Source organism: Diuraphis noxia, unplaced genomic scaffold (assembly GCF_037042655.1).
Source record: "Diuraphis noxia isolate RWA-SAM2 unplaced genomic scaffold, SU_Dnox_SAM2 contig0001, whole genome shotgun sequence".
Lineage (NCBI taxonomy): Eukaryota > Metazoa > Arthropoda > Insecta > Hemiptera > Aphididae > Diuraphis > Diuraphis noxia.
Window position 1 is genome coordinate 101,256,155 of NW_028301711.1, and position 23,493 is coordinate 101,279,647.

At 34.6% G+C, this 23,493-nt stretch overlaps 2 protein-coding genes across 2 annotated transcripts; both read right to left on the reverse strand.

Annotated features, from left to right (window-relative positions):
- Positions 1-1,806: 1,806 nt before the first annotated feature.
- On the reverse strand, positions 1,807-3,244 carry LOC149062860 (uncharacterized). The gene is made up of 3 exons (XM_089216933.1): positions 2,793-3,244; positions 2,377-2,536; positions 1,807-2,251 (listed from the first exon to the last, which is right to left on the reverse strand). Exons 1-3 carry the CDS (start codon positions 2,968-2,970, stop codon positions 2,173-2,175), a joined length of 417 nt encoding a protein of 138 aa, XP_089073059.1. The 5' UTR covers positions 2,971-3,244; the 3' UTR covers positions 1,807-2,172.
- Positions 3,245-7,061: 3,817 nt separating this feature from the next.
- LOC149062861 (uncharacterized) lies at positions 7,062-13,797 on the reverse strand. Its single transcript, XM_089215428.1, has 4 exons — positions 13,434-13,797; positions 13,112-13,246; positions 7,337-7,533; positions 7,062-7,227 (listed from the first exon to the last, which is right to left on the reverse strand). Exons 1-4 carry the CDS (start codon positions 13,470-13,472, stop codon positions 7,062-7,064), a joined length of 537 nt encoding a protein of 178 aa, XP_089071554.1. The 5' UTR covers positions 13,473-13,797.
- Positions 13,798-23,493: the final 9,696 nt, after the last annotated feature.

Here is a 23,493-nt window from a genome sequence, read left to right on the forward strand (position 1 = left end):
AATATTTTATAATATTATTAATATTAATACAACTTTTTTATTAACATTTACATAAATTTTTATTTCTTTTATAAATTGAGGTAACACAGTCATGCCGCTTGTTGATATTATTTTATCTGAAGTACTAGTATTTATTTCTATTTAATTTCAAATAGAGGTTTGAAAATAAATCTGTTTTATATTTATATATTATACTTATATTATATTCAATAAACACTGTTTAAATAGTTTAATGTATATTTTTATTTAATTTTTAAAATACACAACATAACACAATACAATTTGTACATGGGTAAATCTTTTTTTGAGGCTTATCAAATATATACCTAGTACCTTGCATTAAAATAGGATAAAGTTAAAATTTAAAAAAATAAATATGTTCCTTTTAAATAGTTATATCATTATTTTACACTTTAAAACCAATTAATAATAATATGTATTCAATAAAAGTTAAATTCTATCAACTGTGTCATCGTTGTTATGAAAATTATCTTGCAGAGTTATTGGCACAGATGAATATGGAGCTGACTGATTAGGTTGAGGAGATATAAATGCAGATGGTAAACGTGGGAAGGACGAGAACGAAGGCGTATGTACTGGAGGTGGATATGGTTGTTGATTACATTAATATATGTGTTGATGATGAAGGTTGTGGTGTTGAAGTTTGATAATTATCTTGTTGACCGGTAGACTGTTGGGGTCGAGCTGGAATGTTTTGAGAAAAATATTGTTGTTGCATTTGATATGGAGTGTTAGTAATATTAGTGGAATTAGAATAATTAGTATAAATATGAGTAACTTGAGGTACTGCTGCAATACTTCTTATAAAGTTTCTGTACAACTGATGGAATTGAAATTTAAATTCCATCTTTTGATCTTCTGTAAATCGTTCAATACCTGCCAAAAATGAAAGCAGGAATTGTTTATCAGAATCAACTTTTATGACTACTGTAGTTGGAGGATTGTTTAAGGCATATAGCAAAGAATTTTGGAAAGGAGTCACATTTTCTTTCTTTTTTTTTTTTAGGCTGAGATGTAGAAGGTTGACTGATAGATATATCATTATCAACCTGATCTTCAACTTGATTGATGAGATGCTCACAATTTTCATCATCTTGTTGAACGCTTTGTACATTACCAGATGTCCTATAAAATAATACAGTATATATACAGCAATACATAATAATAAGATATTACAATGTTAAAATAATATATATAAATAAATTATATATATATAAATTATACTTATCTAAAAAAGTAGTCATAATAAAATTCTTCTTTACTATCTAAGTCTATCTAATCTTACATTTAAGTTTTTTCCTACATTTACTATGAATATTAATCTGTATTAACTGCACTCACATTTACTTATTCACTTCTAACAGTTCTAACAATAAACATTTTTCTATATTTTCAGAATAAGACTATAACTTATAATATAAAGGAGCTTTTTTTACCTATTCTCTGAATTTTATATTATTATCTATTCATTTATTTTGAATTTTAGATTTAATTTTCACAAATTATGACATTTGTACTTTGTAGTACTACAACAAAATTTTTGGTCAAGATTAGTAGTTTTCATAAAAAAATATATGTAAAAAAAAGAAATTAAAATATAACAATAATTTATATAATATTTATTTATTTATTTATTTATTTGATTACTACTTGTAATACATTAACTTGGTATTCCAATTAAAAAATTTAAATTTAACATTAACTATTAATAATTGTAAATAATTGGTGTTGTAGCTATAATTGAGCTTGCTCTACTGAAATATGTATTTACAAAATGAACGATAAAGTGAAAATTTAAATTGATTGTGTTGTAGTAGGCATTTCCAATATTGATCTATTATTTTTTTACGAAGTAAACTTATATCACTCTAGTTTTTCCTAAGGTTAAATTTATTATACTAATATGTTATGTAAATATAATATGATATTAAACTCAAACACTCAATATGTCAGACATTCATCTCTGTCCATAACAACTTATCCTACTAATATTTAAATTTTAAAATATAATATTCACTACAAACACAGCTATAACACTACAGCTACAGGACTTGTTTAAAAATTCAACTTCATTCAACTTTTTTACCAAACTCTTATTTAACAATTAGGTAACTCTCAGTCTATTACATTAATCCTTAAATATGCAGTTTACTACAAATTTTGACTACTCGTTGCTTTCCAGAGGTATGATACAATGTGTCCAACCCAGTTGAAGAAGTATTGTAAGAAACTGCAAAAAATTAAATGTAAAAAAGTATTATTTGATTGTACACATGTGATTATCAAAAATAAAAGTATAATACAATATGTATAATATAGTATAATATAAATGTACATTTTGTAGAATTCACTTACTTTCTTTTCTTTATCACTGGTGCTAGAAATGACAAAATGTCAGCATACGTATATTTTTGGACTGACTTGGCTTCAGTTCCAGATTTAGTTTTACGGGTTTCATTTAAAAACCGTGTGTAATTGCCTCTTATGTTAATCCATTTTTTCTTTAAATCTTCACCTAATCATTAATATTGATAATCAATAAATAATATTAAGTACCTACTAAAATGAGTACAAAATAAAACAGAATAAAAAATGTATGATAGATATAATATCATAATTCATAAGGTAGGTATAAATTATTAAATTATAGCAATGTATGTAATATTATATGTTTTTATTCAATCTTAAATCTTAATAGTTAATTGGTATTAATTTAGCTATTGCAAAACTGAAAAACTGAGAGTGGGCATAAAATCTACAGAGTGACTCACTTTTAATTCTTTGTTCATCATAGTTGAGCTCCTTCCAGTCATCGTACATGGTCTCACCAATCTCATTCCATGCTGCAGCCTTAACATTCCTATTGGAATACTCTTTAGCATCCGTTTTCCAAATGCATTCATGTTTTTCAATTTCATTAATGAACATTTCGGTGTCAAACATGCTCATTTTAGGATACAGACAGGTTAAATAAATTTGAATAGTTATTAAAAGAACTAGAAAAAACTAGAAAGATACTACGAGTCTACGGCTCTACGCTACGTTGTTGCTACTATAAACAGCACATAACGACCCAACCTAACCTATTTTTTTAAAATTAATAATTACTACTCAGTACTGCAGTATTTTGAAGAAGATATAATTATAGAAAATATACCTATGCTCCAGAAGGCAGATATACCACTGTTAAAGTAGTACCAATTTCTTATCATCACATTATCACTATATACTAATAATTGTTATCAAATAAATATTATTTGGTGTTTAAATTGTGAATCATTGGATTATTTTAAATTTTTAAATTTGTATAATACTGACAAATATAAATGTACAATACCTCAATATGTAATTAATTATTTCAGTTTAAGCCCAATGGCCCATGTTGCCGAGGCCCCGAGGGTATAATATGTACAATAGATATTAATTAAATTTTTTTTTTTAAATAAAAAACGATTTGTTCATGGTATAAAAATATATCCAAGTGGAACGTTTATCGATTTGTACTTTGACGTGACTGACTTGCTAGACACTCAAAAATATTTACGCTTTGCGTTTATACTTTGATAAAAGGACAAGATTGGGCCGTATATAGATTATCGATGCTATCCTGTCTAGGGACATGAGGGATTTGTGGTCTTGTGGACCATGAAACTCGAATTTCGAACGTTGCCTCTTGGAAACGATACCTCCATGACTTATCAGAAATCCTTATCACCTCCCACGACTTTTGAGCTTTGACCAACGAGTACCTACCTACAGCCTTGACTTTAATAATTCCAACGACTCAGTTTCCGCCTTTGGTACCCACGTTTCGCCGACCCAGGGTGGTCTGGGGGTCTCCCTCAGCTAGCACGGAGGGCTAGTGTATGGATAAAATATGTTTAAGTCCATTACCGGACGTCGTTGCCGTTGTAGTGTGACAACCCTGATATGAAACAATGTGTTTACATTTACCGACAGCGTGGCGGTAGCTCCGTGAAACCGTGACTCACAACGGTTTCCAGGCTTGTCGGACGGTCATCGACGGTGTAACCATATAAGTGTGACACTACACGTTAATAAGTATGCATTCTTGGTGAACGGTAATGCCGTACGGTTCTCGCCGTGCGGCGTAACCGTCGTAGTGTGACACCACCCTAAAAAATATAACCAAGTTCCTTCTTTACATTAAAAAAAAAAATACGTACGGTTCCGGACTGTTAATGATAACGTTCAATTAATTTTTAACTATGAAGATACATAATATTTTTCATAAATAGATTACAAGCATACTATGATTAATTTAATTACAAATGAATAGATATTTGGGGGAAAAGTATTTCGATTGTTGCAGATGTTTTCTAACCATTTACTGATTAAAGTTATAATTTTTTATTTTATTAAATAGTATTGTGAAATTTAAACTTAAAATATACTTACGACCTAATGCTATAGAAAATATACATAATATACGTCAAAAATCATTGATAAATAAATTATATTAAATTTTAAATGTTAGAGATGTTCGTCATTGCAGGTTTATCTACCTACACTGATAGTGAAACAGTATAAAATATTAATTACGTATGATATGTGAACATTCATAATATTATATAGTATGACAATTATTATGTTTCTACGTTCATATTTTCAAGTATTTTTAAAAATAATGTTGACATTTATTTTAATATGCTTCATATTTGAAGGAGGGTATAGGTGTAGCACATGTATTCCGCAATTGAAATAAGTTTAATTTCAAACGCACGAACCACACATAGACATAGGTATGACACAGTCCCGCGCAATAGCCGTTTGAAAACAGCCTTTGCGCGGAAATCCGTGCCATTACTTTTCTTCTCAATCGACGACGGACGACACTGACGCGCGATAAGCGCGCCTGGAGCGACCGAGCCGCCGAGACTCGGAACCGGTCGACACGAGTCTAGTTCTTGACCCGGGCGAATGTAAGTTCCTACACGAGACCTAGCAGGTAAACAAGATACATATGTTAGTTCCTACACGATAAAATAAGGTACATATGTAAGTTCCTACACAGTAATAACCAGGTACATGTGTAAGTTCCTACACAGTGAAAAGCAGGTACATGAGTAAGTTCCTACACTAAGTATATTATAAATTATCAATATGATATTAGTTATAATGATATATCATATTATAATACTGTCATACATTTTAACCCTTTATTCTATATTCTATATAATTCTTTATAATATTTAATAATTTACTTTATAAATATTATCAATTTAATAATTTTAAAAATAATAATTGTAATAATATAAGGTCACATAACCCAGCACCACCACCCGCAACGTAACCCACGAGCACCCTTGGACAGAAATACAGACAACCGGACTGCCACCGCCGCCGCTCAAAGCGACCGCCGCATTCGTAATCGCGATAGTCGACCGGACAACGCACACACGCGCAGCCGCGACATACGCCACGAAAACCGGTAAGTGTAATCACCCGTCACGCACAACAACAACTGACCCACTGACCTACATTCGTACGGAAATAAGCACCGATAAGCGGTCAACAGCAAAACAACAACAACAATTGCTGAATATTGTGTTTACTATTTTCCCCATCAACAACACCGGAAACACAACCGGACGAGATGTCGGGAAAATATATCGACGAATTGGCCGTTGCGGAACTCCGCTACGAATGTAAACAGCGCGGGCTACCGGAAGGGGGTGCGAAAGACGCCCTCGAAATCCGACTGTCCCAGCATTTCGCGGACATGGATCTGCAGGCCATCGCCATCCGGTTTCAGCCGATGGAGACCACGAGGCCGACCGGAAGTGACTCGGACTCGAGTCAGGCGCACCACGCCGGACCAACCGACACCACAGTGGACGACCACACGGACACCCACCAGCCGCAGAATATCACCAACCCGCCACTCCCACCAAACAACCAACAAGCCACAGACTTGATCAGAAGGGCCCGCGGCATACTGCAGGAGGCACAGCAATCGGCAACGACCCCGCCGCGTGCAGACAGTTTGGAATCGCGACTGGCCATGCTCGAGAGCTGCATAATGCGTTTTGGTGACGACCAGCGTCGCATAGCAGAGACGATGAGACGTTTGGAGATGGGCATGTCTCAACAAACACCGGAACGGCAACCGGAGGTTCCATCACCGTCCCGCCACCACAGCAAGATGTTATCAGGACAACACCGGAGCATGAAAGAAACATTGCAGAAAAACAGAAACGTCTACCAAGTTACCAAGCTACATTTAACACAGCTTACGATCTCATAAAAAACGACGTCCGTGGTCTACCTATCAGTTGTCAGAGAAATGAATTCACAAACCAGTACAGTAGAACCTCGATTATCCGAACTTATTGGGACCGCACCTAGTTCGGATACGCAAAAGTTCGGATATTGGAAATTAAAAAAAAAAAAATTGGAATTACGTATGTATTAACTATTTATTATTTTTATAATTAAATATTTATTATTGTTATTAATATTTTATTAGAATTGCATACATTACATTATCAGAAACATTATCATACATTATAAGAAATAGGTACATTACATTTATTTTATTTACATATGTATGTATTATATTTTTTTGACAAAATTATCAATTTTTATTTGACACGAGGATTTAAAACACGAGGACGTCGTTTAGATAAGACCGTTGCGTTTTGGTTATCTACTAATGATCGACGCACGTAAAATACATACATAACCTGTACTAATAATAATCCAAAAACGATAGTTATGATAAATTCGATAACCGGCCGACAGGCCGGATATGAATTTTCATGTTCGGATACACTAATTATAGTTCGGATAATAGAGGGTTCGTATAACGGAGGTTCGGATAATCGAGGTTCTACTGTATATACAAAACTATGATTTTAGTTATTACACTCATCTGCAAAACGATGACACATCATTCCTATATTAAATATTACAATACCATTTTAATACAATGTCAGACTTAATACTTCAGGATTTAATAGTATAAAATAAATATTTATATAATATATTGTATTGTTTATTCAATAAAAAACTCATTTTTAAAAAAAAAAACATATAATAATTAGCCTATTATTACGACGTCCTGGGTCTTGTAGCGTCGTGTCAAATATTGACTGCATGGTCTGATTCAAGCTAACATTCAATGTCTGGTCTTTTGACTTTTCGCTTGTATACAACTTAACACCAGCTTCACTAAACTTGCACCTATAATTATTTATTTTTTTTAAAACATGAAAAGAAGTGATAATAAAAATACCTATTGAAAAAGATTAACAATAGTTTAAAAATAGTAAATTAATGATAAATTATTTACCTATCATTAACTGGAACATTTTCAATATTTGAACATTTATAATGTGTTATCACCCAGTAATCTGTTGGCTTCTCCTCAAATGTAGTTTTTATCGTAATTAAACCGTCAACTTGTCGAAAAGTTAGCGAATTCAAAACTTCCTCATCATATTCTTCTGATCTTAAACGATCACCAACATTGTCTCTGTATGATGCATTCTATAAAAGAAAAATATAATTTATATATATATATATATATATATATATAATAAAAAAAAAAATATATACAGGGTGATTTTTTAAGCATGCTCACCCCACTTTTATGCTTAAATTATGCATATATTCAAATTCTGATTTCTGGAATTTTTTAATGGAATTAAAGACGATATTTTAGAGTACTTAGATTTTTCACAACATTTAAGGAGTATCCTGTGGCAATACCAACTTTGGTTTTTCAAATGAGATCATACATGTTTTAAAGCAAAATGTGAATCAGCTAATTTTTCTGAAAATTTTGACGTATTGTAATCGAAATTTGAACGAAAACTTCCGAAGTTATTCTCCTTTAAATACTGTGAAATAAGGATAATAGTCCATTATACTAAATACTTCGTAAATGGATACGAACTCAATAATTATAATTCGGTATGCAATATAAAATATTAGTTAATAATTACTACTTATTACTAAATGCTTATGGATTAATATTGCACCTGACAATTTTCAAAAACAAAGGAAATATGTATAAAATAATTTCTTTTCTATTTTATCGTCTACCTATGTTATCTTATAGCCTATAGGTATAAGCATAACTATTTACTTCGAATAAAATACTAAATAATCGTAAGTAGTAGGTAAAACGAGTGTAAAATAGTTAAAATATGTAATAATTAATTAGAAATACATATTGTAATATCGTAGGCATTACTTAGCTATTACACATGTACTTATCGATATTTATACACATCCAGGAAAATGCTTCCAGATTACGCACATGCTCGAAGATCGGGTAAGGTAAGTAAATTTAGATATCGGCGTTTAGATAAAAGATAATTGCCAATAATAATTGCGATAAGCCACGAACCAGACTTCAGTTATTAAAAGTTGTCGGCTATGGCTATCTAGTTTGTTGTATACATATACATATTGTGTACATAATACATATATCTGTGATTGGTATCAAATGTTTTGTCCTTTCTATCACTCATTCACTCCACCAATCAAATCAAAATTTAGAAAGGTGGACTTTTGTTGGGTTATGTTCAAACAAAAAAAATTAAAATAATGATAATATCAATTTTATTTTGATAACACTACCACGGTATATCTTAAACCGTGACCACTACCACATGATATTATCTCCACAATCACCGTGGAGATAACACCGCGGACCACGATTTAAGATATACGCACGGACTAAGATATATGTATACTATTAAACAGTAAAATATGTTACACCCACCCATAGAGATTACTCTATGCACCCACCACAAGCTGTGGTGTTTTATTTTAATTTTGTTAATTTTGTATTATATTCAAGAACTGAATATTATTGTTCTGTGATTATATTAAATGTGTCGCCATGATAAGAGTTGTTATCACAAATAAAAAACAGTTAGAAAATTGTTCGAGATTTTACCTCGTTGACTTCAATTTAAAAAAGTTAAAATATTAAATAATCTTCCACTAAACTTGAAGCATCATTCAACTCCAAGGTCTTAAGCTCGAGCTTATTTTTCACCGTATGAAGTTCCTGACAAGTTTATATGTTGTGCTATTGAATACCATTTATTTTTATTTTTATTTCACTTTTATTTTTAATAAAATAATTACCTGATACAATTCATCATTTATGATTGTTAGTTCCTTGTCTGTATTCTGTATTTAGATTCTTTATTTTACTTATTTTCATTATATTGAAAGGTTAGGTTGGGTAGATTATGTTCTATATGTATAACAAAGTATAGACCATTTTATTTCTATCTAAATATTTTTTTTTATTATCTTTCAATGTTTATAATACACAATACAGCTTCTATGGAGTAATAATTTACAAATGAGAAAAAACCCAAACATACAATTTAGATGCAATATGTATTAGTATTGAATAATACTTTAAAATTTAAATAAAAACAATTTTTTTTTTAATATAAACATTTTTACATACAAATTTAAATCATTAACAAATTGTTTTTTTTCTAATAAATGTGAAAAAAGTACAAAAAAATGTATTTACACGCTAAACAAAACACAAGTATATTTTCATTTTATTTAAAGAATTTTGGGGAAATATCAATTACCAATTAATAGCAGACACCACTTTGATTACATTGTAATGCACCCAAGCAATTTTATTGGTGCAACTTATTTGTGTCCATGGTTCAATGACATTTGGTTTACAAGATACCTTTTTTTTTTTTTGAGCATTAATATCAGTAACATCACGAGCTTATACTCATTTTTTTCAATATAATTTAAATCATGTCATATTCTAACGAAGAAAAAAATGGATATGCTTAAATGTTATACAGTGTAATAATAATGCTATAGCAGCAGTTAGGTTATATACTGAACTTTATGGTGACCGTACAATTCCTAGCCGTTTTACTTTTTCAAGGATTCAAAAGAATTTACTTTTACACGGTTCTTTCTTTAGTAACATAGTTCGAGAATGTTTAACAGAAATGTTTGGAGTCAACTGGATCGGTAATCATGTTTTCATGTTTTTAAAGACAAATTAATTATTTCAGAATTTTTTTTTCTTTTAATAAATAGGTGCATATAGTCCAGAAATTAAATGGCCAGCCCGTAGTCCAGATTTGACTCCCCTAGATTTTTTTCTTTGGGGTTTCTTAAAAGAAGTTGTCTATATAACCCCATCGGCTACTATAGAAGAACTTAAAAATAAAATAGTAGACGCCTGTGCTTCAATTCCTAGAGAAATGTTATTAAAAGTAACCCACCATGAAGTGTTGAAACGAATGGAAATGTGCTTAAAAGTAAATGGTCAAAATTTTGAACATTTGTTAAAATATAAGTAATTATAATACTAAATATTATTATCTTTTATTTAGTGAAAAAATATATTCGTTTAATATAACTCTTGTCATTAATTAATTGTCATAAATATTTAAAAATATTAAATATATGTAAACAATACATTTATCAGTAACATTAACTAACAAAACCTATAACTACCAAATATCAAAAAGTGACCACATTAATACTATAATATAAACCTTTGTGCTTACGGTGCAGTTTAATAATTACAATTTAATGTGATACACTATTTCAATTTCAATAGCTATAGATAAAGCTGTTTATGGTCTATGATATCTTTGAAAATATAACAATTGTTTAAATGAATCAACTAAAAAATTTAAATTCAAAAAACCACAATATTCTGCTTATGTAGATTCTGATATTAATGCACAACTTAAAATATGATAACTACTTTTATAAAAAGATTTCCAATTTCAAATGAAACTTAGAATTAGTTGAAAATGAAAATATACTTGTGTTTACCAAAATTATTTTCCTTATTTATGTATTATACATAGAAACATTGATAATCATCTTTGAAGTGCAATATACATTAATATAGAAATAAATGAACATTGTTAACACACTACAAGATTAAATTCCTTAGTAGTTTTCTTTCAAACTATCACTGTAGAGTGTAGTCACGTGCAAGATTTTAGTGAAATAATAGTGAATCCACGTTGCTAGATAACATTTAACCATTCTGAAAGTAAAAACAATGAATATAATTAACTAAAATTTATTTATTTAAGTCTTTAAGCTAATGTACTTTTTATAAAATTAGGTAAAACTACTTACATTTTAAAATAACGCTGCAATACAGTGCCTACTTAATAAAATGTTAAAAAGTAACAATACTTTTTTTTAAGTTTTTAAATATTCATAATTATATTGATTTTAATTGAAGATTTAAGTATGAGCTTCGCAAAAAAAAAAAAATAACAACTAGGTATTATGTTTTCCTGAAATCAAATATATAAGATAAAATTATGTTTGATATTAATTGAAAAAAAGCATAAAAATATTTTACTTACAACTATATGCAAATACATGAAGAAACATTGGTAATCATCTTCAAAGTGCAATATATGTGTACACATCAAACACAATTTATTAACTTTGTAAACGCCATGCGATCAAATTCTTCAGAAAACCTTCTCTACAGTCGCTTGTAGTAAAATGCAAGTTTTGATCAAGATAATAGCAATATCAATGTTGGCAGTGATAATATTAACATTACTGAAAGTAAAATAAATTTAAATTTAAAAATAATGAAGTTAATTTATCAAAATACATTTAAGTCAATCCTTTTTATAATGGTATAATAACTCACCCTTTAAAATGAATTTGCAGGTAAATTAGGTCTACTCAAAAAGATGAGTATCAACTTATTTTTTTTTCTGGTTATCACACAATTATAAAATTATTTGAAAATATCAAAATGTTGATACTTTACTGAAATAACTCAAGTTAAGTTGAACCGTTTGCAAATCATATTTTACTGTAAATTAGTGAATCACTTTTAAGCACATGTGCACATGTGAATAAGACTGAGTACATAGACCTATATAGCATGCCTGCATGCATAATGCGTATTGTATTGTATTATGGTCTATGGACATTATGGTAAATTATAATCAATGATAACTTGATAAAACTTTACCAGCCCTATCAAATTTTGATAAGGGGAAATAGAAAATATTATCTATCTTACTCTGTGGTTTATTTTTAGCACACTACTAGCAAAAACATGAGGTATAGCGCTCCAAGCGGAAATATTCCTTAGAAATAAATATCCACATGGGCGCTGGTAGGTATTTTTTACAGCTGTTTAATATCACTATAAGTGATAAGTCGTTTATCATAGGGCGGATGTGTTACCTGTATAATATCTTTAATTGTGGTCTGTTCCAATTTATTATATATTTATATTTTACGGCAATTACTCATTTCCTTTTATCTCTTATCTTAAATTTATAGCCCGTGCGTAATCTTGAAGCAATTAACCGGACAAGTGAAAATATGGATACATGTGTAGTAGGTAGCCATATTTATTTGTATTACAATATGTATTTCTAATTGATTTATTACATATTAGAACTGGGAATCATGTTCATAATATTATTTCACACATGTGTTACCGACTACTGACGATTATTTGATATTTTATTCTAGGTAATGGCCATGCTATGAAAATTAACAAAATTAACCTATTAGATATCATACTCGATAAAATAAAAAGGATACTTATTGTTTTACATAATCCCTTTGTTTTGAAAATTTTGAGGTGTAATTTCAATCCATAAGCATTTAGTTATAAGTATTAATTATTAACACATATTTTATATTGCATAGCGAATTATAATGATCGAGCTCGTATTAATTTACAAATTATTTAGTATAATAGACTATTATCCTTATTCCTAAGTATTTAAAGTAGAATAACTCTGGAAGTTTTCGTTCAAATTTCGATTACAATACGTCAAAATTTTCAGAAAAATTACCTGATTCGTGTTTTGCTTTAAAAAATATATGTTCTCATTTGAAAAACCAAAGTTGGTATCGCCACAGGATACTCCTTACATGTTGTGAAAAATCTAAGTACTCTAAAATATCGTCTTTAATTTCATTAAAAATTCCAGAAATCAGAATTTGAATATATGCATAATTTAAGCATAAAAGTGGGGTGAGCATGCTTAAAAAATCACCTGTATATATATATATTTTATTTATAATAAAAAATAATTTGACCAACCATTTTCATCTGCTTCTTATTTGTAGATTTTTTTTCATTCGTCTTCTCAACACCACGTTTTAAAGTGGTTTTTGTTTTAGATGTTGATGCTAACGGTTTAACTTTAGAGTCAACGGATCCACTGAAATGTTCATTCTATGAAACATAAAAAATAATATATTTTTTTTTTATTTAAAAATGTACAAGTGGTTTTATAACCGATATCTAAAAGAAATATATTTTATTTTTATGTATGTTTCTTAATAATTATAACCATAACGTTGAGTAGTGTTACGACTGACCTCCAATTTGTTATTTGGTTTTTTAAAAAAACTTTACTTACCTCTGATTCTGAAGAAATAATTGATGTTCTATAAGACATTTTTGAGCTGCGTTGTAGACTGTGTTGAGGACTGAATTGAAATCTTGAAGACTGATAAACGTTAAAGATTTTACACTAGCTTTTTATACACAGATATTAGCCACTACCACAATAATTTGATATGTAAAATGCTAATGTTAATAGCAATGACTTGAAAAACCTTTATACAAACTTGTTTTACATGAACACAAGTCAATGGCATTATATGAACTATTAAAGAAACAGGATCTAAAATAATCACCCACCAACCACCTTGAAAATCAGATTTTATATAGAAACGTTAATGACCTCAAAAGACTTTTCAGCAAACATTTTTAATAATATAATCAATAATAATAGTATAATATATAATATTAACATTTATTAGAATGAAAAAAATAATTAGTATGTATATATACATCTCTCATGAGAACCGGATTTCAGATATAAAAACGTTAAAGGTTAATAGCAATGACCTGAAAAACATTTTCAAAAAAAAAAAAATGATTATATATGAACATGACATTATATGGACTGGTTATAATATCAAATATAATCTAAAATAAATTAGAATGTATATACTCAAACAGACTTCTCATATAATAATGTAATAAGAATTTGCATGAAAGACTACAAACATGTTCTTACATGGACAAAAGAGAATGGTATTTTTATAAACTGGTATTAAGTACCTAATATAATGTACAATCACCTCAGGATTATGAGAGGTATCTAATATTCAACGTTCAAAGAGAGGGTTAAACTCTAGTATAAAACACCCAATTTTTAATCATAAAATCATCAGTTCACCAGCAGCTCTAACAGTTCAAACAGACCAAGAAGCTATCAGAACAGCAACCATCCTCGTCCCTCGACTCTCCAGCAAAACAGTTGCCGACCTTCAAAAACACAAAAACATCTTCAACAACAGTGAAGAGCAACCGCCAGCCAGACTCAGAAAACAGTCATCAGTCAGACTAAGAATACTCCAATACTAACTATGTAAGTTACCTATTTTATTGTTTTATTAAAACTTTTAATCTTACTCCTATTTAAAAAAAAAAAAAAACTAGAAACAGAATAACAATGATTTAAACACATCATCATTATAATAATATAGTTTTTATGATAATATTATCTATGTTTATATGATAAAATGTTAACATCATATTTATAAGATAGTAATCACTAGATAGTAATTACATTTTATTACACATCAGCAATCTACTATTAACGAACATAACCTTAAAATATATACCGTCTCTCACTGAGATAGATAAGAATATACTGGAGTGCGGACTTTGATGTAAAAACGGGCCGACGTATTTTTCGTTACCCCCACTCCTGTATGGCAAGAAATTGAACTTCCATACCAATAACATTGAAAGATTACACACTTTAACTTGACATAACTTTGGGATAAATGGTCGTATTACGTTAACTTTGGTATCAAAATTTTTGTTTTCATGTGTACTTCAAACTCATATTTGCAAAAAATAAAAATAAAAACTCTGAACAATATTTTTATTAATAACAAAATAATAATGTAACATTTTTAATATTGTTAGGTATATAGGTACATATAACTTGTACAGGTAATTTATACAAAAATATTAATTAGTACATAAATTTACTTGTGCTCATAAACATTTATAAATTTTTAAATAATACTAATTTAGAAAGCTTAACCCTTAATGAAGATTTATTTTTTTGTACTTCACGAATATTGTATTCTTTTTGATGGTGACGCATTCTTATATTAATAAACTTTTTACTAATTGCTTTAAATAATGTATATTCATGACTAGGAGCACCAAGATCGACATTGATTGGATGGAATCCAGTAAAAAAGAAATTATTACTCTTAGCTAGAATACTTTTCTTAGCACACTCAAAAATATTTAAGGATACATTTTTATGTAACACTTTTTCTTTCACAACAATAATTTGAAATGCTTTTTCTAGATGTTGAACAATTAAAGAAATGGCCTTTGAAACAATAAACAGTTTGCCTCTATTAACAGAAGAAGTAAATGTTAAACAGTTTGCATATGTATGATCAGATTGATGGTTTGTTAATGCTTTAATACAAAAAGTACAAGATATTTTTTTTACCATGCTTCGAATTATAATATATCCTGAAATATAATCTAAAATATCATTAACATATTCTCCTAACTGTAAATTATCAAGTTGATCTAAATAAGTTTGAATTTCACTTTCATCATCATCAAATGTTGTTTCTTCCTGTACACTCACCATACTTCTTTTTTCAGAGCGAAATTCTAAAATGTCATCTTCGAGTGCATCAAAATCACAGCAGTTACCACTACTAACAGTAATATTCCTTGTAAATAATAGCTGCCTCAAAGTATGTTTAAACTGAATACAATTAGGATTATTGTTACAACCACCTCTAGAACGCACACAAGCAAAAAAAAGCTCTAAATGATCTTGAGAGACTTTATATGTGAGAATAAATTTTAATGGGTTCTGATTTTTATACAATAGTTTATAAGACATGTCCAAGGTACTTTTCATGTTAACAATAAATCCTATGACAAACATTTTCCTACCACTTAAATATACAGGGGATTCCTCAACCCTTAATGTTTTTAAATAATCAATAGTATTATTAAAAACTGACTCAATAGACTTTATGTTACTAGCATTAATTGGACTTTTGTACCCTTTTGCAAAGGGAATTCTAGAATTTAATATATCAAAAAGCCTGTCAATCTGTCTAATAAAGTAAACAGTTGATTCACTATTTTGAAATGATTTTTCACCTTTTTGTTGTAGATATTCAATCGCATCTGCCACACCACTGCTTAAGGACTGCGCTGCTAATTTTACCTTCATAATGCTGTTTCTGTAATATACATGCTGTGATGTTAATTTGTTTGCAAATTTTAACCCAATATCATTTTGAAAATTATTTAAAGCAACTATAAATTTCCACTGTACAATACCATCATGATCACTATGTTTAAAGAGCTTTTTATCAGCCAAAGAGTTTCTTACTAGCTTTAACATATGGCATGCATCAAACATAGCATTACATTCTAACTTACCACCAACTGTAAATTTACAATTAAAATCATTTTCATTAACATTAAAATTGCATCCCAACTTTTTAAAACACTGTACATTTGATGATGCCCCATCGCAAGTAACACTCCATATACGTATGCCGATGTCATAAAGCTTTGAAACAGCCGAAGTAATTAGTGTACTTAAAACACTACTGTTAATTTTGTTTACAAAAAAATAAGCTATAGGACATTTAAAACGTTTTGTCAAACTAACAACAAGAAAAACCAATGCTTCAGTAGCCAATTCTGAATTTTCTGATCCATCACCAAATTCAATATTTCCTAAAAACTTTCCTGTGCTTGATTCCCAGATAAGTTGTTTCTTAATTGCCATTGAATCTTGTAGCCAATCAAATTTTTTCACTTCTTCTTTTAAATAATTAAAAACTTCACTTAAAAAACCTGGCTCGCAGTGTGTAGAGCTCATCCAACTACGAATAGTAGAAGGGTGTGGTAATGTAAACAGTGTTCTTACATAAGCATAAGCTTTAGGCGAATAAAAGAATAATGTTTTTGAAAAGTCTTTCATAATTTTGGAATAGCGTACAGCATTTTTACCAAGCGTTTTGCATTTGCGTTCATGCAATAATATATGTAATGAGTACCCACCAAATCTATCATCTAATTGTGAAGCTATCTCATCAGATGTAGGGATGTTTTTTTTAATATTATTAATAAGACCTTTCAAGGACTTAATTTTCAAATTTCTTCGCTTTAAACGTTGTTGTAAAGATTTGATTTTTTGTCTTAATTTTTGTTTTGTTGGAGAAGTTATTACACATTGTACACTTTTATCAGCAAAATTCTACAAAACAATTTAAACGAGCATTGTAATAATTATATATAATAACTTTAGTTTATAATATAATTAAAAGAACAGTAAAAAGTAATTAATAAAGGAACTACACACCTCAACCTCTGGTGGAAAATGATCAACAATATCTTCTCTATTTTCCATTGATGTAGAGCTACATGAAGTACTATTTAAATTGTGTTTTTCAGTTAACTAAGCAATAAATAAAATAATTAAAACTAATAATTTAAAAAAATATATCAATTTGTTTTTAAAAGCTTACATTATTTTTGGTTAATAGACGGCGTTTTACAGGCATTTTTTTTTGTAAATACTTAGGAAAACTATTGAATACTGTAGGATAAGCATTTTCTTTCAATAGTCTTACACTTGCTCCAGGGCGAATTCGATAATTATCGGGTGTAAAGTGCTCACTACATATAAAAGTGTTTTTTGTAGGAATAAAATTTTTTCTTTTTATCATATTCACCCATTTTTGTAGCAACTCAGGTTTTTTGAGTGGAAATCTAGATATTAAAATCAGGGTTTCAATTGGATACAAATTTATATTTTATTACAACAGTAATAGAACCTATTACTTGCAGAAATAAACAGCATCATTTTAAATTAAAAAATTAAAAATATATTAATCAAGACTACCTACATTAAATTAAAAATATAATAATTAGATAATATTCACCTATGGAATTGAATAGATTTTAATTTATTTTCCTTGTTCCATCTGTTTGTACACCCAAAGGCCGAACATGACGAAACCATTTTTATATGGAAATAAACTTAAAGTCTCAATTACTTTATATAATTAATAAAATGTAATTGTAACGACCATTTATCCCAAAGTTATGTCAAGTTAAAGTGTGTAGTCTTTCAATGTTATTGGTATGGAAGTTCAATTTCTTGCCATACAGGAGTGGGGGTAACGAAAAATACGTCGGCCCGTTTTTCGTAACATACGAGCATGGGCGAGTCCGCGCTCCAGTATATTCTTATCTATCTCAGTACCGTCTCTATCACCATAGAACAGTACTATCACCGCTTAATATTATCACCGAAAGCGATATTTATTATTTTATAATATTTGATATCAATAATATTGTGGTGATTACGACGTGTTATCACCACTTACGCTAGCGCGTCCGTTTATTATTGTCGTTACCATGTTGTTCCTAACATTGAATTATTTGTACTTGTATTTTTTGTCTATGTTCCTTGTATTATTCACTGCGTGAATTATTTTAACTTATTGTATTTGTATATTTATTCTCTTTGTTACGTCGCCCGCGACGACTTTTCGTACACTTTTTCTCCCGCCGCGCGCGATAGCTTTTTCGCCGTTACCGGCTCGAAGCCACCATCGCTCGCCGCGGCTCCTCACTTCCTTTCTTGCGACCGGTATGCTTTAAAGTTGTTCTTCTCGATCGAACTGCCTAGTACCTACCGCTGTCGTAACGACTCGCGCGTTAGTAATAATTATATGGTTATAAAGTATTGTTTGTTCGCTGTGCAATAAACTATTGTTATTTGAATTCGTTCTTTGCTTCTTTTTAAACCTTCCGATTTTCTGTCAGACACGTTTGGCTGTTAGTGTTGAGACGGTTTTCCTCCATTAACACCACATTGGTGACCTCGCAACAAACGACGCACGTGTCGAAACCGCCGCCGAGTACACACGCCTTGTGTCCCATCGTTTTTTGGCTCTCGCCCGCGTTTCGACGTCGTGTCACGTGTTTCGCCCCCACGATTCTTACGCGACATTCCGCACATTGGTGATCTCGTGTTCCGAGGTTTAGACAGACCGTCTTTCCGTTGTGCTTCTGTTTTTATCCGTCGTCATCCGAGTAATCTGACATGCTCTCCGACGTAGGCGCGTCGACTACCGCACCGTCCACCGTTTTACCGATTTCGGGCCCTAATACGGCAACGGCGGCATTGACCACGAGTTCGTCGCTCATGACCACGACGGTGGCGTCCGGTGGCGAGGTTTCCGCAGTCAGCAGCGTACACCTGCCACCTTTCTGGCGTCAGTCCCCGATGCAATGGTTCGTGCACGCCGACGCGATGTTTGCAAACAAACGAATCCGTTCCGACCTGACGCGCGTTAACCACGTGCTCGAGGCCCTCGACGAAGACGGCGTTCGCACGGTCATGGACCTGCTGGGCGCAGACGCCTCGTACGACGCTCTCAAACAACGGCTGATCACGACGTACACCGTTCCACAGGCGACACGTTTGCAACGCATCATACAGCCAGGAGGCATGGGTGACCGCACACCGTCTCGTCTGTTACGTGACATGCGAGAGGTCTACCCCGACGGCATGATGGACAGCACTCTGGGAGCCTTGTGGCTCGGCAAGCTACCCCCCGCTGTACGGGCCGTCATCGCCGGATTGTCAGGCACCACGGATTTTCTCGCCGAGCGCGCCGATCGGATTTGGGAAGCATGCGCCGACCCCGAGCTCCTTGCCGTCGCACGATCATGCGAGCGGGACGACCAGCCGCGGGAAGTCGCGCCAGTCCTGGCGCAGTCTTCAGACGCGCGTTTCACCGCGCTGGAGAACGCGATACACGCGCTCACGGCTCAAGTCGCGTCCCTCGCGACGTCGCAAGCCGCAGCTCTAACGCACGCCCACGCCGACCGCGCTCCGCGTCATCAACGAGATCGTTCCCGATCACAGTCACAATCACGTTCGGGAAACCCAAAGACCGGATGGTGCTACTATCATGATCGCTACGGCGCGGACGCACGTAAATGTCGCGAGCCGTGCACTTTCCCGCCCGCGACGCGGAAAAATCCATGAGGCGGCGGTGTTACACCAACACCTCGCCGCGCGACCGCAACATCGACTCTTCGTCGTTGACACCCGTACCGGACGTCGATTTTTAATCGACTCCGGCGCGGAAATTTCGGTGTTGCCTCGCCCCACAAATTTACGGCCAAACATCGGCCAAAATACGAGCACTGACATAAGACTCGTCGCCGCAAACGGCTCACAAATCAAAACCTACGGGCCAAAACAACTACATCTCGACCTCGGGTTCAAACGACTATTTTCCTGGACTTTCGAAGTGGCCGACGTTTCACGGTCGATTATCGGAGCCGACTTCCTGCACTACTACGGGTTGCTCGTCGATATCCGCCGAAACCGCCTCGTCGACCTCGCGGTAAAGAGTTCGGTGAAAATTACGCCCGCTACCGTATCGCCCCGTGCCACGATATGTGCCATCGCCAGACCGTCGAAATGGACCGCCATACTTCTAGACTACCCCGAAGTCACGCGTGAATCGCCTGTGCCGACAGATTTTTTACACGGAGTGGTACACGAACTGCATACCACGGGACCAGCTCTTTTCGCCCGACCACGCCGACTTCCGCCCGATCGACTAAGGATCGCACGTCAAGAATTCGATTTCATGCTGCAAAAAGGCATTTGCAGGCCGTCATCGAGTTCATGGGCCAGTCCACTTCTGTTGGTGCCCAAAAAAGATGGTACGTTCCGACCGTGCGGCGACTACCGTCGACTTAACGCAGTAACAGTCGCCGATCGATACCCATTGCCGCACCTACACGATTTCACGGCAAATCTCGCCGGTAAGACCGTCTTCACAAAACTCGATCTGGTACGGGCCTATCATCAAGTGCCTATCGCCCCGAACGACGTACACAAAACCGCGGTCACGACGCCGTTCGGTTTGTTCGAGTTTCCCGTCATGTGTTTCGGACTGCGCAACGCCGCGCAAACGTTTCAACGCTTTATCAACGACGTACTACGCGGACTGGATTTCGTGTTTGCGTATATCGACGACGTGTTAATCGCTTCACGCGACGAAGCCGAACACATTAAACACGTTCGTACCGTTCTCGAACGTTTTCAAAAGTACGGCGTCGCAATCAGTCCGGCGAAGTGCGTTTTCGCGACCGACTCAATGCTGTTTCTCGGGCATGTAATCGACAAAGACACGTGCCGTCCGAACGCCGAACGCGTTGCCGCGATACACGAATGGGCGCTGCCCAACACCAAGAAGGAGCTCCAGCGATTTTTGGGTTCAATAAATTTTTATCATCGATTTATTCCGAACGCCGCCGAGATGCAAGCGCCCCTTTACAGCCTTGCGTCGCAAATCAAAAATCGCGATGGACCGCTACAATGGACCGACGACACTCGGACCGCCTTCAATGCGTGTCGCCAGGCTCTCGCCGACACCGCCAAGCTCGCTCATCTTGATCAGAACGCCCCCCTTCGCCTCAGCACCGACGCATCTAACGTGGCAGTGGGCGCCGTTCTCGAGCAACGCGTCAACGATCAGTGGCAACCTCTCGGTTTCTTTTCAAAAAAGCTCTCGCCGGCCGAACAGAGGTACAGTACGTACGACCGAGAGCTTCTCGCTGCCTTTTTGGGCACACGGCATTTTATTCACATGATCGAGGGGCGCAGAACAACGTTGCGTACGGATCACAAGCCGCTGACGTACATGTTCACGCTCAAATCAGAAAAAACAATCGATCGACAGGTGCGTCAAATTTCGTTTCTATCGCAACACATACACGACGTCGTGCACATTCAAGGCACTGATAACGTCGTACCAGACGCGTTATCACGAATCGAAATCGCCGAAACAGCTGTACTGCCGACGATGCAACAGTGGGCTGCCGACCCGCAGCTACAGCAGTTTATCACAGGTACCAATACGAGTTCCCTCCGCCTTCAACCGCGCGTATCACCCGACGGTGTTATCTACGCGGATTACTCGACCGGCAACGCTCGTTTGTTTGTACCGTCCGTACTTCGACGTCGAGTGTTTAACGCGCTGCATGGATTAGCGCACGGCGGAAACCGCGCCACTCTACGTCTCATCAAGTCTCGTTATTGCTGGCCGGACATGCACAAAGACATCACGCGATGGACACGGTGCTGCGAACCATGCCAACGCGCAAAGGTAAACAAACACGTCGTTTCTCCGATCACACCTTTCGCGCCGCCCGAACGACGATTTGGTCACATTCATGTCGATCTTGTCGGACCGTTGCCGCCGTCCAACAACTGTAAGTACCTGCTTACCGTCATCGATCGATTCACTCGCTGGCCGGAAGCCTGGCCACTCGAGAACATGTCAGCTCACGCTGTCGCACAGACGCTAACCACGAACTGGATCGCTCGATTCGGCGTTCCCGACATCATCACGACCGATCAGGGAAGACAGTTCGAGTCCGAGTTGTTACGCTCACTTTTTTCGACATTCGGCATTCAGCACTCGAGAACGTCGCCCTACCACCCTCAGTCAAACGGTATGGTCGAACGTTTTCATCGGACGCTCAAGTCCGCGCTCACCGCGCACGGATCGGCGCAGTGGTCTTAACGAAGTTGCCAATCGTTCTGCTCGCTCTACGCAACACCGTAAAGGCTGGTTTCGAATACGCTCCAGCCGAGTTGGTCTACGGCACGACACTTCGACTTCCCGGCGAGATGTTTCATGCCGCGCCCGCGGAACCTACTCCGCCCGGACTGGTAGCAGCTCTCCGCGACTACATGGCTCAGGTACGTTTCACTCCCGGTACCAACCACAACACACGACGAGCTACGTTCGTACCAGACGACTTGAGCCAAGTTAGTCATGTTTTTCTTCGAATCGACTCCGTCCAGCCGCCGCTCCAGCCACGATACGAGGGACCTTTCGCAGTTTTGGAACGCCGCGAAAAAACGTTCAAGGTACAACGCCACCGATCAACGACGTGGGTTTCCATCGACCGGCTCAAACCAGCGTTTGTTGCGCGTGAAGACCCAGTCGCCGACCACTCATACGCCGCGCAATCGATCGAATTTCCCCAAAAAAAACGAGTCCGTTTTTTTCTCGCCGAGGGGGAGTAATGTGGTGATTACGACGTGTTATCACCACTTACGCTAGCGCGTCCGTTTATTATTGTCGTTACCATGTTGTTCCTAACATTGAATTATTTGTACTTGTATTTTTTGTCTATGTTCCTTGTATTATTCACTGCGTGAATTATTTTAACTTATTGTATTTGTATATTTATTCTCTTTGTTACGTCGCCCGCGACGACTTTTCGTACACTTTTTCTCCCGCCGCGCGCGATAGCTTTTTCGCCGTTACCGGCTCGAAGCCACCATCGCTCGC

What these genes read in the sequence shown, in the direction of transcription:
- LOC149062860 (XM_089216933.1), bottom strand. Translation starts at nt 2,970, where the DNA reads ATGAGCATGTTTGACACCGAAATGTTCATTAATGAAATTGAAAAACAT. An exon ending in TGATGAACAAAGAATTAAAA is followed by an intron (nt 2,537 to 2,792) that starts GTGAGTCACTCT and finishes ATTAATGATTAG; the next exon opens with GTGAAGATTTAAAGAAAAAA. An exon ending in CCAGTGATAAAGAAAAGAAA is followed by an intron (nt 2,252 to 2,376) that starts GTAAGTGAATTC and finishes AATTTTTTGCAG; the next exon opens with TTTCTTACAATACTTCTTCA.
- LOC149062861 (XM_089215428.1), bottom strand. Translation starts at nt 13,472, where the DNA reads ATGTCTTATAGAACATCAATTATTTCTTCAGAATCAGAG. An exon ending in TTATTTCTTCAGAATCAGAG is followed by an intron (nt 13,247 to 13,433) that starts GTAAGTAAAGTT and finishes TATGTTTCATAG; the next exon opens with AATGAACATTTCAGTGGATC. An exon ending in AATGTTCCAGTTAATGATAG is followed by an intron (nt 7,228 to 7,336) that starts GTAAATAATTTA and finishes AAATAATTATAG; the next exon opens with GTGCAAGTTTAGTGAAGCTG.